Below are 23,005 nucleotides of genomic sequence, written 5' to 3' on the forward strand. Positions count from 1 at the left end.
TATATATACAGTGACCCCTCGGTTAACGAACTCAATCCGTTCCAGAAGGTCGTTCGTTAACCGAAAAGTTCGTTAACCGAAACCATTGTTTCAATGGGTTTTTGGGTAATTGGTTCCAGCTCACCAAAAATTTCCTAAATTCAACAAAAATGGTAGACAAGTTCACTTACTTTGAGGTGTGTATGTAGAAGGCTCCTGGATGATGATGATGATGATGGGAATTACAATGGGGGTGGAGGAGAAGGAAGAAGAGAAGGCATTGGGGTGGAAGAGAAGTCACCCCATGGCACCATTTCACCCATAAAATTTTAGTTCTCTTGGTGTATTTCAAGATTATTTTCTTTAAATCAACACTGTACTGCATTATATATTGTCAATATGTAAAATATATTTCAAAACGACCAATAATTTGCTTGGAAACACAGAAAAAAGCGTTTAGTTAAAGAAAGTCTCAAGCAAGATGTTACCTCCAGTGAAAACAGAGAGACTAACGCCTGTTTGCTGTGTTAAGAGGCTGGATGCTGCGCTTTAAACTAGTCACTTTACCTTCAATTACGTGCAATAATTGTTAAAATGACTAAAAAATTTAATATTAAACTTTTAAAATTATTGAATAGTATAAACTTCTTGATATTTACTAAAATAGTTAGGAATTTAAGCCCTAGAACCGATTAATGTATTGGCGGACTGATACTAAAGCTGGTTGCCCGGCCAGTGCAAGCGAAAACATGTTGAGGTCGGTTCGTAAGAAATTCGTTAACCGAATTTTTGTTCGTTAACCGAATTGAAGATCCTTATGGAATATATATATATATATATATATATATATATATATATATATATATATAATTTCACATTATATGAAGTGCTCATTATAAATCCCAACTGACATAATTATAAGGGGTGGTAGAAAGGTCTTGCATTCAGGGGTAAAACAACACAGCAGGGTTCAAAATATTTGGTAACAAAGGTTGACCATTACAAAAAAAAAAAATTAAAAAAAACTAAAAAAAAACTTGATAATAAAAAATAAATAAAAATAAAATACAAGTGCAAAATTACCATTGACTGAGATCTTGGCAGTTTTGTTTCTGTGTTTCTGTGTGATGTCTTCAGGTGGTTGGCCAGATGTTTTCTCCAGCGTACACAGTTCTCGAACCTCCCTGTAGAATAAAAAGCAGATTATTTTTTAAATGTTCTTGTACCTACACCTTTCATACATAAACAAGCCAAAAGAGGAAAACTTACCCATGTCCACAGAGATTTCTTTCTTAAGTGAAATTTTTCTCAACAAAGCCTGGGTTGTCTACTGATGGGAAGTGAATGGAAAAGCAACACACACCTTACTTAAAAGTACAGACTTATCCCATCAATTGATAACTCCTTGTTACTGTTCCTACAATACTGTACTGTACAGGTATACAAGAAAAACCAATCACTCCAATGGGTCATTTGCTCAACAGAAAGATTTCCACACCAAGCACTCAATTCCAGTTATACAGTACAGTAGAACGTCGATTTAAAGCGATTCAATTTAAGATTATTGATTTAAAGCGACACCCACAATTAAGGACAAAGTTTTAATTTAAAGCGAATGTTTCCAATTTTGCGCAAGTCAATCTGGCACATCATATTTTAAATTTCGTGCCTAATGTTTCTCTGAGCACGCTACACTGTCCTAAGGGCAAAGCTGTACTGCACATGTACTCAAAATAATGTACTAAATGATTACTAAAATTTTTGTCTAGTGCAAACTATAGCATGATTATTTTCAAATTAATCACTATCTTATAAGAATTCCAGCAATGTAAATAATATTCTCCCCAGTCACTTCTGTGACATTTTATAAGCAAAAAACTAACTCAAGCTAAAGGACTTAAATGAACAAATAAATACTTCACTTGACCTTGGTGCCAACTGTCACTTCCTTCCCTCCCTCCCATCCCCCCAGCCAGGGTTTGGTGTTTTAGGCTTAAAGTTTTTATCGTATATAATGTCACAGACTAAAGTTAGGTGAATATAATTTCAATTGCTAGAATCCTTGCAAGACAGCGAATAATTTGAATATAAACGTCATATATTTTGCACAAGATAAAAAATTGTATGTCTAATACAAGCTATAGCATGTTAATATTCAAATTAATCACTGTTTATAAGAATTCCAGCAATGTTAATTATATTCCCCCCCATGTCAGTTCAGTGACATTTTATAAGGGAAAACTTAAAGTCACTCTTAAGGACAGATAAATAAATAAGCACTAGACCTTGGCATCAACTGTCAAACATATCACCTCACCTCCTTCCCCCCACCCCCCCATCTTCCCAGCCAGTAAACAGACCATTTCCTATCCCTTAATTTTAGCTGTGTTGATTTATGAGTGTTTCGTTTAACATAATACAACAAAAAACAATGTTTTGTTTATTCTAGATGGACTGAGGTGCATCTGGGTATACTTTCAGTCTTTTTAGTATTTTGTGTTCCTCTCAAGTACCAAACTAAATTATTCCATTGAAACAACACTTTGATTTAGCGCGAATTCAGTTTAAAGCGACCTCTCTTGGAACCTGACTCGTGTTATATTGACGTTCTACTGTATATATTGAACTTTTATTATTATTATTATTTTTTTTTAACAGGACACATAAAATTTAAAAATTTTATCTAATTTTTATCACTTGCCCTGGGTGCAGTAAAAGGGAAAAATTTATATGAATTGTAAGAAAATAAGAAACAGCAGCATTTTATACTTGAGTAAGATTTTTTAAATGGCAAATTTGTGAAGAGGAAATTAACCCTTAGGCCCCAGGTGACATTCCAGAAAGTCCGTCCAGCGCACCCCGGTTGACGTTCCAGAACGCACGCCTATTCCCGTCACTGTTTAAATCCCCAGAGCGGGTTATCAGGTTCCAGTGTGACTATTTGCCTCTCACACCACACACTGGGCCACAGGGAAGCTTCCTGAACATAATTACCCACTGTTCGTTTCATTTTCACTGTTTGTCTATTTCATCATGTTGTATCAAAATAATATTGCTAAAAGTAGTGTAGTTTTATTGTAGGGTAATATTACTGGAAAACAACGCTATGATTGTTATAAATGTATATATTTGTGGAATTATTATTATTTTATGCATTACTTGCTCTACCAAACACAAAGACAGCCAGGCAGACTGGCAACCAACTGGTGAGTGTTGCCAAGCACTTTATGAAAAATTATGCAAATAAAATATTCTAAATGAATTATTATAGCAAATAAGTATTAAGATCAGTAAATACATACATTATTGGCCACCTCGGACACAAAGGAGAGCTAAAAATAGCTTTTAAGTGTGTAGGGACCACGAGCGTCAGCTGTCAAACCAACACTGTCTCCTTATCTCTCTCCCTCCTCCCTCCCTCTGCGAAGTCAGGAAAGTTTCTAGAGGGTCAATATACAGTATAGTTCTTCTTACTTAAATTTTATTGTTTTATCATTTTAACAGGTAAAAATTTTTTTGGGGAAAAGCTGATTTTTCTCGATTTATCCCCAGGTGTGGGGTACTGCCACCAGCACCCTATCCCGGGGCTTAAGGGTTAATGTGATTCTAATTTCAACTCGCATATAAAACAATCAAACTTAATCTACTCCCTACATCCTACTCCTTTAGCAAGGTAAACAACATACTTAGGAAGCAGAGCAATCTTCTGTTCCATCATGTGTTCAAGCCGCAAGCCCTTTTTAGATATCGCGTTGACAGGTCCATAATACCGATATGCATTTTCTAGCATGATGCGGAGGTCACCGATAACCTCTGTGATAGTCTGGTAGTGTCCTGCTAGCAAGTCCTCCTTGACTGTAAGAGAAAATATATTCCATAATAATTATTATGATTGTACCTTAATATAAAATAAAAATAGCAAACTCCTGAGCATAACAGTTAATTACGGTGATATCTCAGTTACCCGGAATAAGTGGTACAGAGTGGTTCCAGGATTGAGAGACTTCTGGGTATGGAGAAAAATTTTCTCATCCAGGGAAAAAATTACACAACCCAAAATTTTTTCCAGTACTCGGGAACGTTTTCTGAGAGTCTAAATTACGCATCTTGCATGGATAGAGAGAGCTGTATATATTTATACAAATACCACTGTACATGTACAGTATAATATTGTAAATAAACAAAATACTGTATACTACTGTATACACTACATAATACAGTAATGTACTCATCAGCAAATGCTGTCGTCTAGAACTTGTGATGCAGGCAGGCCAAATGGTGATATGATGATACAGGATGGCCTGCCTTTGTCCTGTACCATCCCCTGTGGCAGGTGTTGTTAACTGTTGCTCTCCTCTCCCTCCAAGGAGGAGGGATGGTACACACATAGTACAGTATACTGTACATACACCTTCAACACACAAGCATACATTGTCCACTCTGCTATGTACAGTACTGTACTGTATATATGGTACTTTCATAATTACTGAATGTACAGTACAGTATCCATAACTGTAATCACTTTTTATGTCTTAACACTGCATTAACTGTATTCTTGGCTGATTACAGTAATGTATATGTTGGTACAGTAATGTACAGTACTGCACAATGCAGATTGTTTGCAAAAACGGCAATCAGCAAGCAGATAAGCTTGTACAATGGCAGCGGACAATTAACTCAGTGTCTCATGATGTAAGAGTTTGAAGAGATAGGCTGCAAGATACATCAGCCAATCATAGGCATCCCATATAGTCACATGACAATAGTGGCCAATTGTAGCTCACGAACACTCTAAACTTTCTGACCCATGCGCCTGGCACTTGTCAGAAACATGATGCAAATGCAATCTCTGGGAAATTCGTTCACATACATAGAAAGGATAGATTTTTCATGGAATTTCTCAGAAAGGTGTTAAAAAAAAGGCTATGGGAGAGTTCTGGGATCGAGGATTCCGGCTAACAGAAAAACTACTTATACTCAGGAGAAATTAATTAAGTATCAAGCCATAAAAAGGGGGGGAAAGAGAGAAATTGATGAAGTGGAATGAAATAATACTCAATACTAAATTTCATAAGGCATAAAAGGTAACAGATGTAATACCATACCATAAAAGCTCTGAATAATGGACTCATGTATGTAGAGACTGTCGGCTTTGGGGAATGATTCTTTTTGGCACCAAATTAATTTATGTAAAGCAGGGTAACATTTCTGGACAACTAAAATTAAGTTTGAAGAGACAGGAAATCTAGTTAAAATAATCTAAAGTACTGTTTAATGCAGAACTGCATATAAATAAAAGAACCATGTAAATTTCAAGACACACCAATGCTGTAAACTACTGTACATTGTAATGTGGCTTCCTTCCCACATTGTCAACATCATGTTACTATGAACTGATGCAGGTTTGATACCAAAAAAAAATGCTCTCATTTAAAGCACCAATTTTCAGGAACTTATATAAGATGATATGCTGAGACACCCTGTACTGTTTATTTTATTTTTTGTTGTAGAAGTGGACATGATATAATGAAGATTTGATTATACTGTAACTACAGTAATTAATGGGAGATGTTGACTGCCAAGCAGCTGTTTAGTGCATGGGATGCACCAACACCTCCACACATTAATATTTTCCACACGCCAGTAATTACCCACACACTATTACGTATTTATTAGCTACATGCTTGACATATACCCAATACTGAAAATTCTTCAACATAACTCCAGAAAAGATCTCTGGGAGTAACTGGTGGTTGTTGCCAATTACCTGAGGTCCACCAGCCTCTCATCCATGTGAAGTATGGGCAATGACATCAAGAAGAAGAAACAAAGTAAAAAAAGGAAATTATCCTTTGAAAACTCACATTAACTGCAGCAAACCACAGACACTGCCTGTTGACACTAAGAAAGAGGCATGGAAATGTCAGGATTGATGTTTGTAACCGAAGTTTATAACTGTAGGTTCAAGTCAAGCTCTCTGACTCTAAGGTTTGACCTGGTGTTGACTCATTGGTTTTTGAAGCAACTACTGGACTAAAGTATGAGTTTGCTTCAATAGCCCTTTTTGACTGGGTGAGGAACAGTTTTCCCTGTCCTGGCCCTGCCTTGGTTGGGTAATATCACACATTACTTGCCAAATGACCTACATTCCATAAAGTAATGGATGACTTAAACGTAATATAATAACATCTGAAAAGAAAAGCAATGTTGACAGTATGATTAGCTAATGCAGTACAATTACATAGTTTGATTTTCAGGAGATTACATTAAGATAAACTCTTACCATACCAAAGTAATGAGTTGTTTGATGTCTGCTATCAGTGTTATGATATGGAAAAGTTCAATATTGAAGTTCAAGAGAAGAACAGTCCAGTATATCATTATATTATCCTCAAGTAAATTCAAAGTAAAGAAAAAATCTTCACTTTACTCACTTTTCCTCAGCCATAATGGCTTCTTCACAACTTCCATATAATCTTTATTTTTGGTTGGTTCTATCTCAATAGGATCCATAAATGGAGCATTGCTTCCTTTTTGGTAATCTGACATCAGCTCAACCATAATTCTGCAAGAAACAATAACAATGAGTAGAACAAAATTAAGGTTTGCTTAAAAAAATTCTCATCTATTTTTTATTTTTTATTCCTTTATTTTCATGTACAGGTGCTATTTTAATGTCCATTTTATTATGTTCTGAATCATGGGATAGAGAAACCTAAAATAAAAGGGAGGGTAATGATAGGGGAGACTGGTGACAGACAAGTGTACAGTAGAAGGTAATGAAAAGATGAAGTATACAATATAGTACAGTATTTAAATATCACAATTTTCTATTTTATAAACATTCCGAGTCCCAATCTTGCGACATAACCCAAGGTTACTGTGTCAAAAAATAATAATCTGCACATTAAAAAAGTATATCCGCTCATGTAAGCCACAAATAAATCTGGATTAAGACATACTGTATTTATGAACAAATAAGAAAAGTTTTTTGCCAATTTACATCTCCTTGAAATGACACTGGAATCCCCCAATTTATATAATGTACACCATAAACAAATAATATCAGCTTTAAAAGACTTCAGAGAGAGTAATACAGTAGCTCCTCATCATTTGAGTTTGATCTTTGCTTTCTTTCTTTTGCTGTATCCTCAGCCAATGACAGGCAATCAGTTGACAATTAGCAAAAGTTTCCCTCATGTCTCATTTGATAGCAGCACAGGCATCACACCCAAGGTCAGACACACTTGCTAGGCAGTTTTATGGTCAACCACCTGGGTGTGTGGACACTCACTATTTCTCCATATAACTTTCAACCAGGTGCAACAGTCCCCAGGCTCCACCAACACATCAAGGGAAAAATAAAGATACTATACTGGATGAACTTCGTCAGGGAGCAGGTACTTCTGCCGCAAGACACTGCTATGGAGTGAATCAGAGTACAATCAAAAGCAATACACTGTACAGTATAGTCTTGATTTATGCGGATTTGGTTTATTTGCTTGGTCATTTACGTGGCACCTTGCCAGACCGACAATTTTTATTTACGCGTTTCATTCCATCATTTACGCGGGAAGCGGCGCGGACAGGGTGCACACAAGGTAGCCCAGTCAACAAAACATTACCGAGCTCTTCACCCGCCACCCACCACAGCCAGCCCAAGTCAGTGATAGTGAGGATATGGACTTTGAGGGGTTTGACAAAGAGGCACTGCAAGCCTCTGTGGTGGATAGTGATACAAGTGATACAAGTGATACAGGTGAGGGCCAATAATCTGCCCTCTGCCTCAGAACCAACCCCAATCCCCTTGTACCCAGCTATCTCTTCTACTAACGTAAGTGTTAAAAAACCTAATATTATTGATATTTCTCTTAATTATTAATTGTGTGTGCATACCATCATAAAATTAAGATGTTATTTTTACTACAACGTACGTATTGTGTCGGAAAAAGTGGAGTTTGGGGGTCGGCCCAGTCTCTATTTCAATTAATCCCATATGTTCTGTTATTTCATTTACTCGTTTCTCGATTTACGCGGACCTCCCCGGGTTCAATTGACCGCGTAAATCGAGACTTTACTGTACTTTATGAAGCAATGGAAAATGCGATTTCACGATTCGAGGTAAGCAGATGGTGGCAAGCTTGCAAGTCACCCCACGTGCCCGCAGCGTCTCCCCTCCCTCTGTTTGTGCTCAACCAATGCCTGTGACCCAGCATCTCTTGTGTTGTAGTACTTTCAAAACTTAATTGTTTCTGTGTGAAAATGGCCCCTAAAAGACTGCCTAGTATCAGTGCTAGTGATGCTAGTGGAGTGAAATGTAAAAGGCAGAAGTCAGTGATGACCCTGACAAAGTTCAATTATGAGACAAGTTAAAGGAGGGGGGATGAGTGCTGCTGTGGCAAGTTGGATGTTTAGTCCGAGAAATCAAACAGGCATTGGTTCCCTACCAGGAAATGTTTAAAGGCCTCAAAGCCAAGAACAAACAATTACCAATCATGATATTTTTCAAGAAAGAACCAGATGCTCACCCAGTTGATTCATCTCCCTCCCTCACTCAGTCAGCTGCTGCCGCCGCTCCCCCACCCTCCTCCCAGCACCTCCTGGCTGTGCGCCTTTCCACCAACCACCACTGCATCACCCTCTTCCAACAGTAATCCTGATGACTCCCCTTTGCTTCAGTAACAGATTTCTCTTAACTTCATCAAGCTCCAAACTTCCACATATGAAGGTAAGTAGTAATGGTGACTAAGTTTCTCATACACAGTATAAGTATACATTAGTACACTAAGGTAGTATAAGGTGCTATTTGTGGTTCTGCCAATTCGTGCCATTCCTTGGAACCTAACACTCACATATAGCAAGGGTTTACTGTACTCTGTCCCCTTGTTAGGTTTCTCTTAACAGACATTTCAATAACAACCTGATCTTATACCAATAAAACAATAAGACTACTTACCTGTATCCCAAGTTAAGTTCATCACTCAGATGATCTGTCTTGGTCTTGGTGATGACCCGTTTCTTAGGGGTGACAGGATGGTGAACTAGGAGGCCACCTCCCCCACTCTTATGTATTAGGCTTGAAGGGAGGGTTTGCTGACGAGACATTCCACCCTGGGGAGTCTTACCGGGGGACAGGGACGGAGTAGAGGAACACGACGTGGGGGATAAGTCTGATCCACTCCGCGCTGATTCACTGATAATATCACTCATGCCAGAATACAGAGATAAAGAAGACTTCTTTGATTCACCATCCTGCATGAAATAAAAAAAGAAAAAAAAATTATATATAGTAAATTAGATTGGTTTGTAGTCTGGATGTCTTAATCACACTCATATACTGTACAGTGGTTATCTGTGAATGTTAAGGAGGTAAGAACTTAACATAATTCACCAATAACAATAGTTTTTTATACAAGTAATACCATCATATACAGTAAGATCTCATATTTCGCATTTTTTAACTTCGCGAGCACTACCTAATGTACCCGGTAACCAAATCTTATACATATTTGGCGTAAAATATCGTGAATTTCGCGAGATCCAGCCAGCTGAATGCTGGCCACCGTCTTGAATGACGTCACAGCCCTCATACCAGTTACAGTCATTTCTGCTACAAAACATGTTTTGTCAACGCGAATGATGAATAGGGGAACGCTGTTTGTAAAACACGAACTTTTGCCTACAAATGTTGGCTATAGTGCGATTCCATCCTCAGCATTTTAAGCGTGGCGCGGGGTTATGCAATGTTTACAGTTCACGTTCGACATCACATGTTTAATTGATTCATGTCTTTTGTTTGTGAAGTGTTTTTTGATAGGTACTCAGTGAATTAATTTTTTTTATTTATTTAATTTTTTTTGCAAATTAAGCTGATTCCCATAAATACTGTGTGAAAAGAATAAGTAAAAAGAATGTTTCGCAGTGAGGACTAGTAATGGTTTACACCAGCGCTCTCTGTTTACATCACGTGATCAGCTGAATCGCGCGGTTTGTCAATTACTCCGTGATTTTTGCTATTTACTCCAATTTTGTCGTGTTAGCAATGAATATGGAAAGACAAGGTGAGAAGAATGTTTCCAAGAAGCGTTCTGGTGATCGAATTGCCTGTGGTGAACGTAAAAGAGTTTTACAAGTACGCAACTATCGCGTTGTAGCCAGTGCCATCCTAGCGACCGCCCGGGCTGTTATTGTGTACTTTCTTGGGTGGTGCTACCACCTGTCGAGTCAAGATAAATGACCTCTAGCTCTACTGGGTGTCCTGCTGGAGGGGGTGTATCATTTGGAGGTCATAAATGGGAAAATCAGAGGTTGATGTAGAGTGGCCAGTCTATTTTGTTATTTTTCCCATTAGTTTATGTATTTGCATTTGCTGAATTTGAATTTGGCGAAATTTGTCCAGTCTATATTACTCACGAAATACAAAATCTTACTGTACACCATTATTAAAAAGTTTTCTACTCTTCAAGAGGCTGTAACTCTGTCAATATGTTTGAAATTTAGAGAAAGACAAATTTTCAAGCCCATATGGATATAATACTTTGTAGCAAATTCTTTAAAACCACATCACAGTTAGTTAAGTTACTGTATCAATGAAGGCGTGTCATGAGTGGAGGAACAAACTTGCAGATGGAGTCCTCTGCTTTGGGTACAGGATAATAATACTGAATGCTAGAGGTAAGGCAAAGAGGTATCATATTAGACATAACACACTAGTGCTACACCACAAAGAAAAATCTAAAAGGTATGAATCTGATTTATAAGGACATGGATTCCTTCACTATAACCTGAGCAGTATTGACAAACCATGGGAGCAATCAGAGATGGAAAACCTCATCCCAGCTGCACTACTGTTTTGCCGCTGGAACGGGAGACCCCACACTTGTGACACCCTTCACTGTTTGCTCTCCTTTTATTATATGAACAGATAAAGGTCATACACAGTGTCTCCATAACCAAATTTGAAGTGTTTATCCTGCTCTTCCTGAGAAATAATGACTTTTTTTTTTATTACGGGGATTAGACCACCCAGGCAGAGGTCACTGACCCACATCGGGGCCTGGGGGGCAAAATAATAATAATACAGTAATAATAATAATAATAATAATAATAATAATAATAATAATAATAATAATTCAGATAAGTAAAATAAAAAAATAAATAAAAATGTGAAAAAATAATAAAATAATAATAACAATAATAATAACACTGCAATAATAATAATAATAGTATTAATAATAATAATAATACAGTACTGCAATAAATATAATAAAGAACCATAAAGAAATAAAATAAAAAAAGATCAAGAGTGAGAAACAATATACTGTATATGTATGTTGTGTTGTCAATGTTAAGAGAAACAATTGCAACCCTGCAATTGTGTGTAAATGAGGCAGAAAGTCACAACAACAACCTGGGACTTGGTCAAATTTTCGTGATGCCCTTTGGCAGTAGGGTCTACCATTAGACAACGCAATATGCTTCCAATATCTTCCCAGGCGGTAGTGCCTCCCTGTTTGGTAGCTGCCTATCTACCTACTAAAAATATTTGCAATATTTTTTAGTCAGTGACCTTGACCTTTAACCTATCAAGGTTAAATAATTTATTTGATACCCCATGGGGCCTTCACAGTTAATTCCTAGATATGTTTTTTTTTTAACATTAGTAACCTGCATTATTTTTGTAAAAAATTTCTTTGATATCATTTCCTGGAATACAAAGTCATAAAAGAATAACATCAATGACATTTTTGATGAGTCTTTTTCAGGGCATCTACTGTAATGCAGCAAGCTCCATCCCTCTACAATACAGTAATACCCAATAATGAATGAATAAAAAAATCTGGCTGGAGCTTCCACAGTGGCTACTGCCTCTATCATGTTTGGGGTGCAGAATTATGAAAAAAAAAGGAGGTAGTAATAGAGGTATGTAAAAGTACTTATGAATTTAAAACCACAAATTTTTTATTTTGCAAATTATCATGACACCACTGTATTTATTTGCACAGTGTAAAATCCTAGCATATTTTGTATATTATGTACAGTTGCTGGCTAAAGTTCTCCCACAACTTGCTACACAGGGCTGTGGGAGAACTTTAGCTGGCAACTGTACATAGAAGTGTGTACTGTATATAAAAATGTACAGTATGACAGTAACTACTGAATGCCGGTTCAGTGACACTTGACTCCTTGCGCAGGACAAGCAATCAGCTGACAAGTGAAAGTTTCCCCATGTCTCACAAGATGGCAGAGAAAACGTCACCCAAGGCTAGCTACTCAGATGACAGATTATTTCCAACTGTTTTTAATGTGGACTGCTGCTTTAGTAAATATTAATGAAGGTTAAAGGCAAGCAATGACACTTACCTTCCACAGTACAGTACATGTAGTAAAGTACAGTACTGTAATTAAGAAAATTATTGGAATTTGGGGGACTTGCATATAAATATTTCATTTAAATTGTTAATTGTGCATTCTGAACTGAGAATTCTGCCATTTTACAGTACCCTGTATCTGTAAAATGGCAGAATTCTTTTACTTCAAAATCTTTTCATACAAGCATAATGCATAATAAATTTCTATTAGTGATGCAAGTATTGGTTGGAGACCATTTCTCAAAGTGAAACTCTGTTTCCCGTTAGAGAACTGATGCAGCAAAAACAGTTTTCCAAACATCTTTGGGGCTTCCCTTAAGGCCGCGGCTGCACTGAAAGCGGGCAGGCAAGAGCAGGCGGGTGCATAAGACTTTGCAGCACTGTAACCCATAGATGTGGCCGCACAAGCAGCGGGCGCGAGCTGGCAACAACACGTGCCCGCTCTCAGTGAGGCCGTGGTCTAAGAATAATAATATTATAAAGTGTTGAAAATAAACAAGGTGCATTAGAAGACATTTTTTTTAATTGAAAAAATAATTAACAAAGGCATTAATGGCATTTTGTCCAAATATCCAGGCTCCAATAATGACCTGCAAAGAACTCTAATTCCTTTATCATACCTGTTCATTACTCTTAAAAGTTGTAGCAATTACTTCTTCAGCCTTTTCTTTATTTTCTAGATCTTCAGTATCCTCTTCTGATACCATTTCTTCTTCCCCCACACCTTCACCATCCTCTTCAAAATCCTCCTCATCACTGTATTCACTAGAACCCCCATCGTCATCCATTAAATCCTGTAAAATAAATAATACAAAAGAACTTTACCAATTTGCCCATTCCCGAGACTGACTACAGAGCAAAACTAAAAACATTACAAACAATCATGTACTTGTAACACTGTACAGTACCCAAATTACTGGGACAAACAACACAATATCATCTGAGGACAATGTGACTGCCGACTCTATGACCTCAACGTTACACAGGTAAAATATTAAGAGTATAAATGGAAGACTGATCTCAAAACCAGTTTTATAAATAAGTTGAGATTGAACAAACACAAAAAAAACACACACACACACAAAACAAACACACAAAACATACACACAAAACATACACACACACAAAACAAACACACACACAAAACAAACACACACACAAAACAAACACACAAAACATACACACACACAAAACAAACAAACACACAAAACAAACACACAAACAAAACAAAACAAACACACAAAACAAACACACAAACAAACAAACAAACACACAAAACAAACACACACACACACAAACAAACACACAAAAACATACACACAAACATACACACACACAAAACAAACACACACACAAAACAAACACACACAAAACAAACACACACACAAAACAAACACACAAAACATACACACACACACAAACAAACAAACACACACACAAAACAAACAAACACACAAAACAAACACACAAACATACACACACACAAAACAAACAAACACACAAAACAAACAACACACACACACACACACACACAAAACAAACACACACACAAAACAAACAAAACATACACACACAAAACAAACAAACACACAAAACAAACACACACACACACAAAACAAACAAACACACACACAAAACAAACACACAAACAAACACACACAAACAAAACACACAAAACACACACACAAACAAACACACACACACACACACACACACAAAACATACACACACACAAACAAACAAACACACACAAACAAACACACACACACACACAAAAAAACACACAAACAAAACACAAACATACACACACACAAAACAAACAAACACACACACACAAAACAAACAAACAAACACACACACACACACACACACACAAAACAAACACACACACACAAACAAACAAACACACACACACAAAACAAACAAACACACACACACACAAAACAAACACACAAAACAAACAAACACACACACACAAAACAAACACACACACACAAAACACACACACAAACATACACACACACACACACACACACACACAAACACACACACACAAAACAAACACACACACACACACACACATGCACACACTTTTCAAACACAAAACACACACACACACAAAACAAACACACACACACACACACACACACACACACAAACACAAACACACACACAAAACAAACACACACACAAAACAAACAAACACACACACACACACACACACAAAACACACACACACACACACAAAACAAACACACAGACACAAAACACACACACACAAAACAAACACAAAACACACACACACACACACACACACACAAAAAAAACTTGTAGGTCCACAATGGAAATGTGGATAATATAAATCTGATAAACCCACATAGGAAAAGGTAAACACTGGAGCACCTTAGCTTTCATCTTTCTTCAAGACATCTTCAGTGGCAACTGAATTTACAGAGACTGAGAGAGGCTTATATACAATGGGTGACCTTACATAGCATCAGGTCAGGTCGATGACATGGGACCCAGTAATCCATACACCACCTCCAGTGCAAATGAAAGAAAGCTTATAAAAAAAATGGGTGACATAACAACAGGTCAGGTCAGGTCAAGTCAAAAACATAACACCCACTAATCAACTACCCCCACACCCATTTGAGGTGGATGTGGGGTAGGTGATTAGTGGTCCTTATGTTATTGGCCAGACCTGATGTGATGTAAGGTCACCCATTGTATACAGTATAAGCTTCTCTCTGCTACTCCTCCCCCAATCATTGGATCTTCAGGGAGTCAAATAAACTTGAGGGGTATTTCGCCAATATGTAATTGTCAGTTATGCAAAGCGGCGGTGAATAGAACGTCGGTTTACAGGGTATACCTGTATGACCACAATGGGCTTGGAAAAGTCTAGAAAATTCTGGGTAGTCTGAAATTAGGCGAGGTTTTCTTATTTACCGTATTCAATATTGAGAAAAATAAGGCCAACCTTCCCACTGAGAGAAATGAACTTTGTTATTCACTACCCAACTCAAGGTTCTTGTGAGCCAAATTGTGATGCATTGATTGTCATTTTGTAATACAGTAACTAATTATAGGAGCAAAAATTATGTGAGTTGTCAACAATTAAAAACGAAAATACACTGCAGATGTCTTGTTACTACCCGCCACCATTAACTCGTACTTTCTTAATGTAATTGTTATTTGTCTTTACATCCTTAGATAAATGTTGAAGAATTTGACAGTACTGTACATAGAAATGCTTAGATTCTTGGTTAGTTACAAAAGAGAAAGAAAATTACCCCAAAATAATAAGTATTACCGTTCAGTATACAGTACAGTATACCCCATGTCTAACTGTCTGCTTGACACCTTGAAAAAGTGACCACTTTTGTGATTTAGTATTACAAACAGTAGTTCTTTTACCCAATGGTTCAAATTAAATGCACTTTAGCTACTCTAAGTACATACTATATATATTTATAATGTGTAATTAGTACAACAGACATATTACGTGCTGGACTGGTAACGGGTGGATACAAGGGGAGGGGGGGGGGGTTCCTGGGGGTCTAGAGCCCCCCCGTTTCATAAAAAAAAATTCAATACCCTTTCTTTAATGCAGTATTGTACTCAAGCATTTTTGTAGAGTAAAAAGTAATTACTATTGACCTCAGAATATCTCCTAATATCAAGTGCACATGGATGAGCTCGCCATGTTCCCTCCACCCATAACTTCTTGGACCTCCCCCCACGCCCCTTTTGATATTCCTGGATCCGTTACTGGGCAAGTGTCTAACTCTCCAGCATTATGCTGACACAAGTCAACATTAAATTTAACAGTCCTCTTTTGCCTCCAAGTTCGAGTTCAGCATATTCCAGTCTTTCTGTTTACCACAGAGTGTGTGTATATATATATATATATATATATATATATATATATATATATATATATATATATATATATATATATATATATATATATATATATATATATATATATATATATATATATATATATATAAAATCCTACACTAACAATATACCTACAAACAATACTCACCACATCATTAACCCTCTCGCTGCAATTCCCGCCCTTGCCATTTTATTCTGGCTACTGCCAGAAGATTTTTTCAGCCTAGGGTAACTTCCCACACCCAAAGGATTAAGAACAAGCCTGGCCATCATTACATGTCCCCTTTGAGGCTAAGGGGACTCTTGAAGGTGACTAGAGATGCCAATCTGACTCCCACACAGCCTCTGGGGAGTCAACCTTCACCTCCAGTGACAAGGTTTACCAGGGTGCCTTGGCCTTCCCAGATATTTTCCAAGTTACACTGCTCACTTCACAGTCACAGAGACAGAGTGAAAGCACTTGTCTCAAAACAGAGAGAATGATGATAATGTAAAAACAATGATAGAGGCCAGATCAAGTTCACAACAACAGAGGCAAAGCACTTTACAGTCACAAAAAAAACAGCAAAAATAACTTCAGACACCAAAACAAGAGTACAATGTGAACATTAGTGATGTCCTCTCACTATAAAACTGAAAAAAAAAGTTAACAACACCGATACTGCCAATAATCATTGAGCTACATGATCACAGCCATGTGCGATCACCATGAAACAAAGCTTGATAATGGAGCGCACTGGGTGGTCGCATGGCGGCACTCAGGTAGACCGAGAGAAGTGTCCACATTGGCCGGACAATTCATGCGAATTGTTTACATCATAAATAGAAGGGGGGGGGGCCTCAATACATCACCATTGTTAAAGCAGAATATCATAGATAGGGAGATCATAAATTGGGTGATACCTGTAATTAGTCACCTGGCAGCTTAGGAACTGTACATTCTAAAAAAAAAATATAAACATACTCATAGATTAAAAAAGGGGAGAGTTTACTCAATGACAAGCAAAGACCATGTTGGAATGGCTAAAGCCTGGCATCTAGCCAATACCACTAGAGGTTACACAATCAGGGTAATAAAATGAAAATTCTCAAAGGAAAAGAAAACATGCTTACCTGTGGCAGTTCAGACTGGTTTGTAATGAATCTTTCATCTTGAGGTGCATGAGACCCTGAGGTTTGAGACACATGTGGAGACAGACTGTCTGATAACTCTGACATCCTGTCACCACTTTCTTCCCCAGCAGATTTTGGTGAACCACGGCCATTTTGTTCTGCATGAAAGGCTGAGAACACAGTCTTATTACCTCCACTGATTCTTTCTTCAGATTCTATCTCAGTGGCTGAATGGGAGTCCCTGGGTTGGTCAGTGTTGTCCATGATGCTTTACCTCTTGATACATTGCAGCTAATGAAGTGAAGATTCCATCTGCCAGGATAAGGTGAAAAATACTGCATGAAGTAAAATGAGACACCCATTTAGATTTTCTCTGTATTATTTAAGCATTCCCGACTTACGACCTGGACCTGGATTTGGGTCCCTAACCCCGTTGTAAGTCGGGGAGGAGCTTTATATACATGTATGTATGTATATATATATATATATATATATATATATATATATATATATATATATATATATATATATATATATATATATATATATATATATATATATATATATATATATATATATATATATATATATATATATATATATATATATATATATATATATATATATATATATATATATATATATATATATATATAACTTGAAATTACTATTGTATATAAGAAATACCTCGCCAACCACAGTTTGAGTACTGTATTCACATGTTATATACCAGTAGAGTACACTGGTCTACCAACCATGGTATCCAGTCTCACATATCCATAGTATCCAGATTAATGGCAATGCACAACAGGAATTTTCACTGGATCAAGTCTATTGTGTGGCCTATATCTTCTTCATAAACAGTATACTGTACTGTACTGTACAGGTATTCTCTTTAAACCAATTTGCTTATTTTCATCCTTCATATAATACTGTAAGCTTAATGGCCTTGTAATGTGCTGGTAATAATCATCACTTAAAGCTCTCAGGGCCAGGATTGCAACCAAACCCCTCGTGGTGGTTATGCCTTTATTGAAAAATACATTCTAAATAATAAGGAAACCAATATCTTATCACAAAGAAGGAAATATATTCACTTAGAAATTGTTATAGTGTTTTGGTAAAATGAGATGAATAATATACTGTACCTGTGTTGTACACTCAGCACTCACAAATTTAATATAATTGGGGCTCTGGGAAGATGCAATTAGCCAAAATACCGTATTGAATTATTCCAACATAAGGAAATTACCACACAGTTTTTGGATTTTTGCTACAACTTGCCAAATTATTCAAGAAATTTATTTTAATTTTTATGGCAAATGTGTTTTGATGTTTGCTACTGGAAAATTGTCGGGATTAACTCCAAACTCCAGTTAAGTTTATATATTTAACTACAGTACTGTACATCCTGACATAAGCATTTGGGTCTTCATCAACTTTTTCGACTGATCACTAAAGCCAGTTTAATTTTATTCAGATAAGTGAACTGCTCAGTGCGTTGTTAGTAGCACATGAGGGATTGTGGGTATGGTCACGTGACAGTGGCTATAAGACTGCAGGGCATTAAAGCGAGCTCTACCTGACTGTGGTGTGTATGGGCTCCATAAGCACTGTTTCATACGCTATTTCTGCCACATTCACCACCTGTCTGCCCGTCTGTCTGCCCTAACCTGCCCTCCTCTGTTCTGCTCACTAGACCCTAATCTGCAAGTGTCGAGAAACACCTTTGGACGTTTATGTCACCAACTAAGACTCACTCACATGTATTGTATAATAATGAGTACAGTAGTACCACATTTTACGACACATAAGATGCACGGCCATATAAGACACACCCCCCCTATTTTAGCAGGGAGAATTTAGAAAAATCTGGATGTATTTTCCTCCTGTAGCCATAATTTTCTTTCAACAATATATACTGTACAGTACATTATAGTCTCGACTTCCGCGGATTTGGTTTACGCGTTTGGTCATTTACGCGGCACCTTGCCAGACGGACAATTTTTATTTACAAGGTTCATTCCATCATTTAGGCGGGAAGCGGTGCGGGCAGGGTGCACACTAGGTCGCCCAGTCAACAAAACATTACCGAGTTCTTCACCCGCCACCCACTACAGCCAGCCCGTCAGTGATAGTGAGGATATGGACTTTGAGGGATTTGACAAAGAGGCCCTGCAAGCTTCTGTGGTGGATAGTGATACAATTGATACAAGTGATACAGGTGAGGGCCAATAATCTGCCCTCTGCCTCGGAACCAACCCCCCATCCCCGTGTGCCCAGCCATCTTTTCTACTAATGTAAGTGTTAAAAAACCTAATATTATTGATATTTCTCTTAAATATTAATTGTGTGTGCATGCCATCATAAAATTAAGATGTTATTATGAATACAACATACTATTGTGTCGGAAAAAGTGTAGTTTGGGGGTCGGCCCAGTCTCTATTTCAATTAATCCCATATGTTCTGTTATTTCGTTTACGCGTTTCTCGTTTTACGCGGACCTCCACGGGTTCAATTGACCGCGTAAATGAAGACTATACTGTACCAGTAAATGTGAGGAATAAAAAACAAAAACAAAATACCAATACATAAGTTACAAGAAAAAATACTGTAAATAGCCAAACCAGTAAATAAAAGCCAAATGAAAGATTAACACAATCACCATTTGCATAGACAATAAACCCTCGATAACTCGGAATTTCATATAACTCGGCATGGATATGGTCTTAGAATGTATTATAATATAACTCAGGAAATGCCCAGATGTATAAAATTACCTGGGAAAAATCTCGGCATATCTGGTCACCTGCATCACCTAGCATGCCTGTGTCACCTAGCATGCCTGTGTCACCTAGCATGCCCCTGTGTCACCTAGCATGCCTGTGTCACCTAGCATGCCCCTGTGTCACCTAGCATGCCTGTGTCACCTACCATGCCCCTGTGTCACCTTCCATGCCCCTGTCACCTAGCCATGCCCCTGTGTCACCTACCATGCCCCTGTGTCACCCAGCATGCCTGTGTCACCTACCATGCCCCTGTGTCACCTTCCATGCCCCTGCTCACCCAGCACGCCTGTGTCATCTACCATGCCCCTGTCACCCAGCATGCCCGTCACCTAGCATGCCCCTGACTCACCTAGCATGCCCCTGTGTCACCCAAGTAGCATGCCTGTGTCACCTAGCATGCCCTGTCATCTAGCATGCCCCTGTCACCTAGCAAGCATGCCTGTGCCACCTACCTTCATGCCCCTCTTGCAGGTCACCTTACCATGCCCTCTTCTTGCTCACCTTAGCATTTCGCCCCCCTTGTGTCACCTTACCATGCCCCTCTTGTGGGCTCACCTACCATGCCCTTGGCCACCTAGCATGCCCCTGACTCACCTACCATGCCCCTGTGTCACCTATAGCATCCCTGTGTCACCTAGCATGCCCCTGTGTCATCTACCATGCCCCTGTCACCTACCATGCCCCTGTGTCACCCTTCCATGCTCCATCACCCAGCATGCCTCTGTGTCACCTACCATGCCTCTGTGTCACCTACTATACCTCTGTGTCACCTACGATACCTCTGTATCACCTACCATGCCTCTGTGTCACCTATCATGCCTCTGTATCACCTACTATATCTCTGTGTCACCTACGATACCTCTGTGTCACCTACCATACCTCTGTGTCACCTACGCCTCTGTGTCACCTACTATACCTCTGTGTCACCTACCATGCCTCTGTGTCACCCATGCCTCTGTATGCTACTACCTCTGTGTCACCTGTGTCACCTACCATGCCTCTGTATCACCTACCATGCCTCTGTGTCACCTACTATACCTCTGTGTCACTACTATACCTCTGTGTCACCTACATACCTCTGTGTCACCTATACCTCTGTGTCACCTACTATACCTCTGTATCACCTACCATGCCTCTGTATCACCTACCATGCCTCTGTGTCACCTACTATACCTCTGTGTCACCTACTATGCCCCTGTGTCATCTACTACCATGCCCCTGTGTCACCTACCATGCCCCTGTGTCACACCTACCATGCCTCTGTGTCACCTACTATGATGCTTCATTCTTCTCCTGCAGTGCTGGTAAGTGCTACACTTTTACATTTAGTAATTATAGGTACTGTACACTCACGTGCCATAGTTTCGATGCACCCTCTACCCCTACACCTGGCTCGAGGGAAGTCGTAGTCAGGGCATGCACACCGAACAGTCCCTCTTGTATGGTGATGTTAAGTATAGTGATGGTAAATGAAGTGTTGTGAAGTCACTAAAAACCTGTATTGTGCATATATTCTCTCAAATATTACATCATGAACTGCTATTTGTACAATACAGCAAAGCTTCGAGCTACCACATTACACCACTAAACAATGGGTGGGGGGGACGTTCGGCATGAAGCCAAGGCTACGACTTCCATCGAGTCAGGAGTAGGGGCAGAGGGTGCATTGAAATTATGGCACATGAGTGTACATGTACACATATGAGTCATTAATTTTTTACTGTTGTATTTTTGTAGGAGGGGGAAGTGCCTCGACAAGTCGAAATTTGGGATAACGTAGCAAGGCCAGTGTCTCATATGTGCCGAGTTACCAAGGGTTTACTGTACTGTACAATCAAAGACAAAAGTTGTGTCACGGTTTTGTCCGAAGATTAAATATAACTCGTGAAACATTATGAGAGCCTCCTACCACAAGGCAGAGCGCACCAAAAGTTTTAGCATATGTTTTCACCAAATTTCACGACACGACTTTTGTCTTTCATTGTACATCTATACTCTATGTTCACCATAGCAGCGTAGATGCTACCTTCACTGACGCCCTAGCAAGGCGCCCCTTCCCCCACCAACCGCCACACTGTCCTCCCCTCCCTCACTGAGTCAGCTAACTTCTGCGCAAAGAAATGTATACAGGTATTCCCTTCATGTGTTTGCCCCTAGGATAATTATTTCTTTTACTTTTCACAATATGTATGTAGGATGGTGTGTGCATGTAACAGTAAAAATAAATGAAGAAAGTTATGTATATCTACTTGAAAATACGAGTTGAAAAACAACCATAACAGCTTACACCTTGGCCCAGCAGCCTGGTGGTTACAGTGACGAGTCTAACCTGGTTACAATGCCGCCAGAGATGTTAACAGATGTGAATGTGAAAAGAAAGTTATCTGTAAATCTTCATTTGTATCAGGTATTTGTAGATTGAAAAATAGGTGTTGCAGGTATGGCATTAATAGAATGTAATGCTTGTAAGAGTTCAAAAATGGTTACTGCTTAGGTACCTCTCAAGAGTTGGGTGTGTGCTGTTTAGATGTTAATCATTTCAGGTTATCATCATCAGTACAATAGTTATAAATCGAGCTTTGACATTTATAATAATAATTTTTAATTAATTAAAAATAATAATAATAATGTGTTTAAGTAAGCAATAACATATTTCAAATTCTGGAGTCAGGTTAGGTAGAATTTAGCCTAATGAAGACAGCAACTGGGGGATTCATTAGCTCATTGTTTAGTTTAGTTTTAGGATTTCAATTTGATTAAGGGTTTATTATATGTGAATTATAATAAATGCTGATTGTCTTTATAGTTTCAATTTACCCTAATACAGTACTATGCTATAATATAATA

At 38.2% G+C, this 23,005-nt stretch overlaps 1 protein-coding gene across 1 annotated transcript in view; it reads right to left on the minus strand.

Moving 5' to 3' along the window:
• Nucleotides 1–23,005, minus strand: part of LOC121869153 — a 68,358-nt gene that overhangs the window by 40,637 nt on the left and 4,716 nt on the right. The window contains exons 2-7 of the mRNA XM_042370344.1: nt 17,370–17,681; nt 12,971–13,144; nt 8,936–9,231; nt 6,414–6,544; nt 3,666–3,834; nt 1,063–1,163 (exon numbers count right to left, since the gene is read on the minus strand). Of these exons, the coding sequence (XP_042226278.1) occupies nt 1,063–1,163; nt 3,666–3,834; nt 6,414–6,544; nt 8,936–9,231; nt 12,971–13,144; nt 17,370–17,633 (1,135 nt within the window). The 5' untranslated portion in view covers nt 17,634–17,681. The remainder of the gene's footprint in view (nt 1–1,062; nt 1,164–3,665; nt 3,835–6,413; nt 6,545–8,935; nt 9,232–12,970; nt 13,145–17,369; nt 17,682–23,005) is intronic.

This window comes from Homarus americanus, unplaced genomic scaffold (assembly GCF_018991925.1).
Source record: "Homarus americanus isolate GMGI-L3 unplaced genomic scaffold, GMGI_Hamer_2.0 scaffold32583, whole genome shotgun sequence".
Lineage (NCBI taxonomy): Eukaryota > Metazoa > Arthropoda > Malacostraca > Decapoda > Nephropidae > Homarus > Homarus americanus.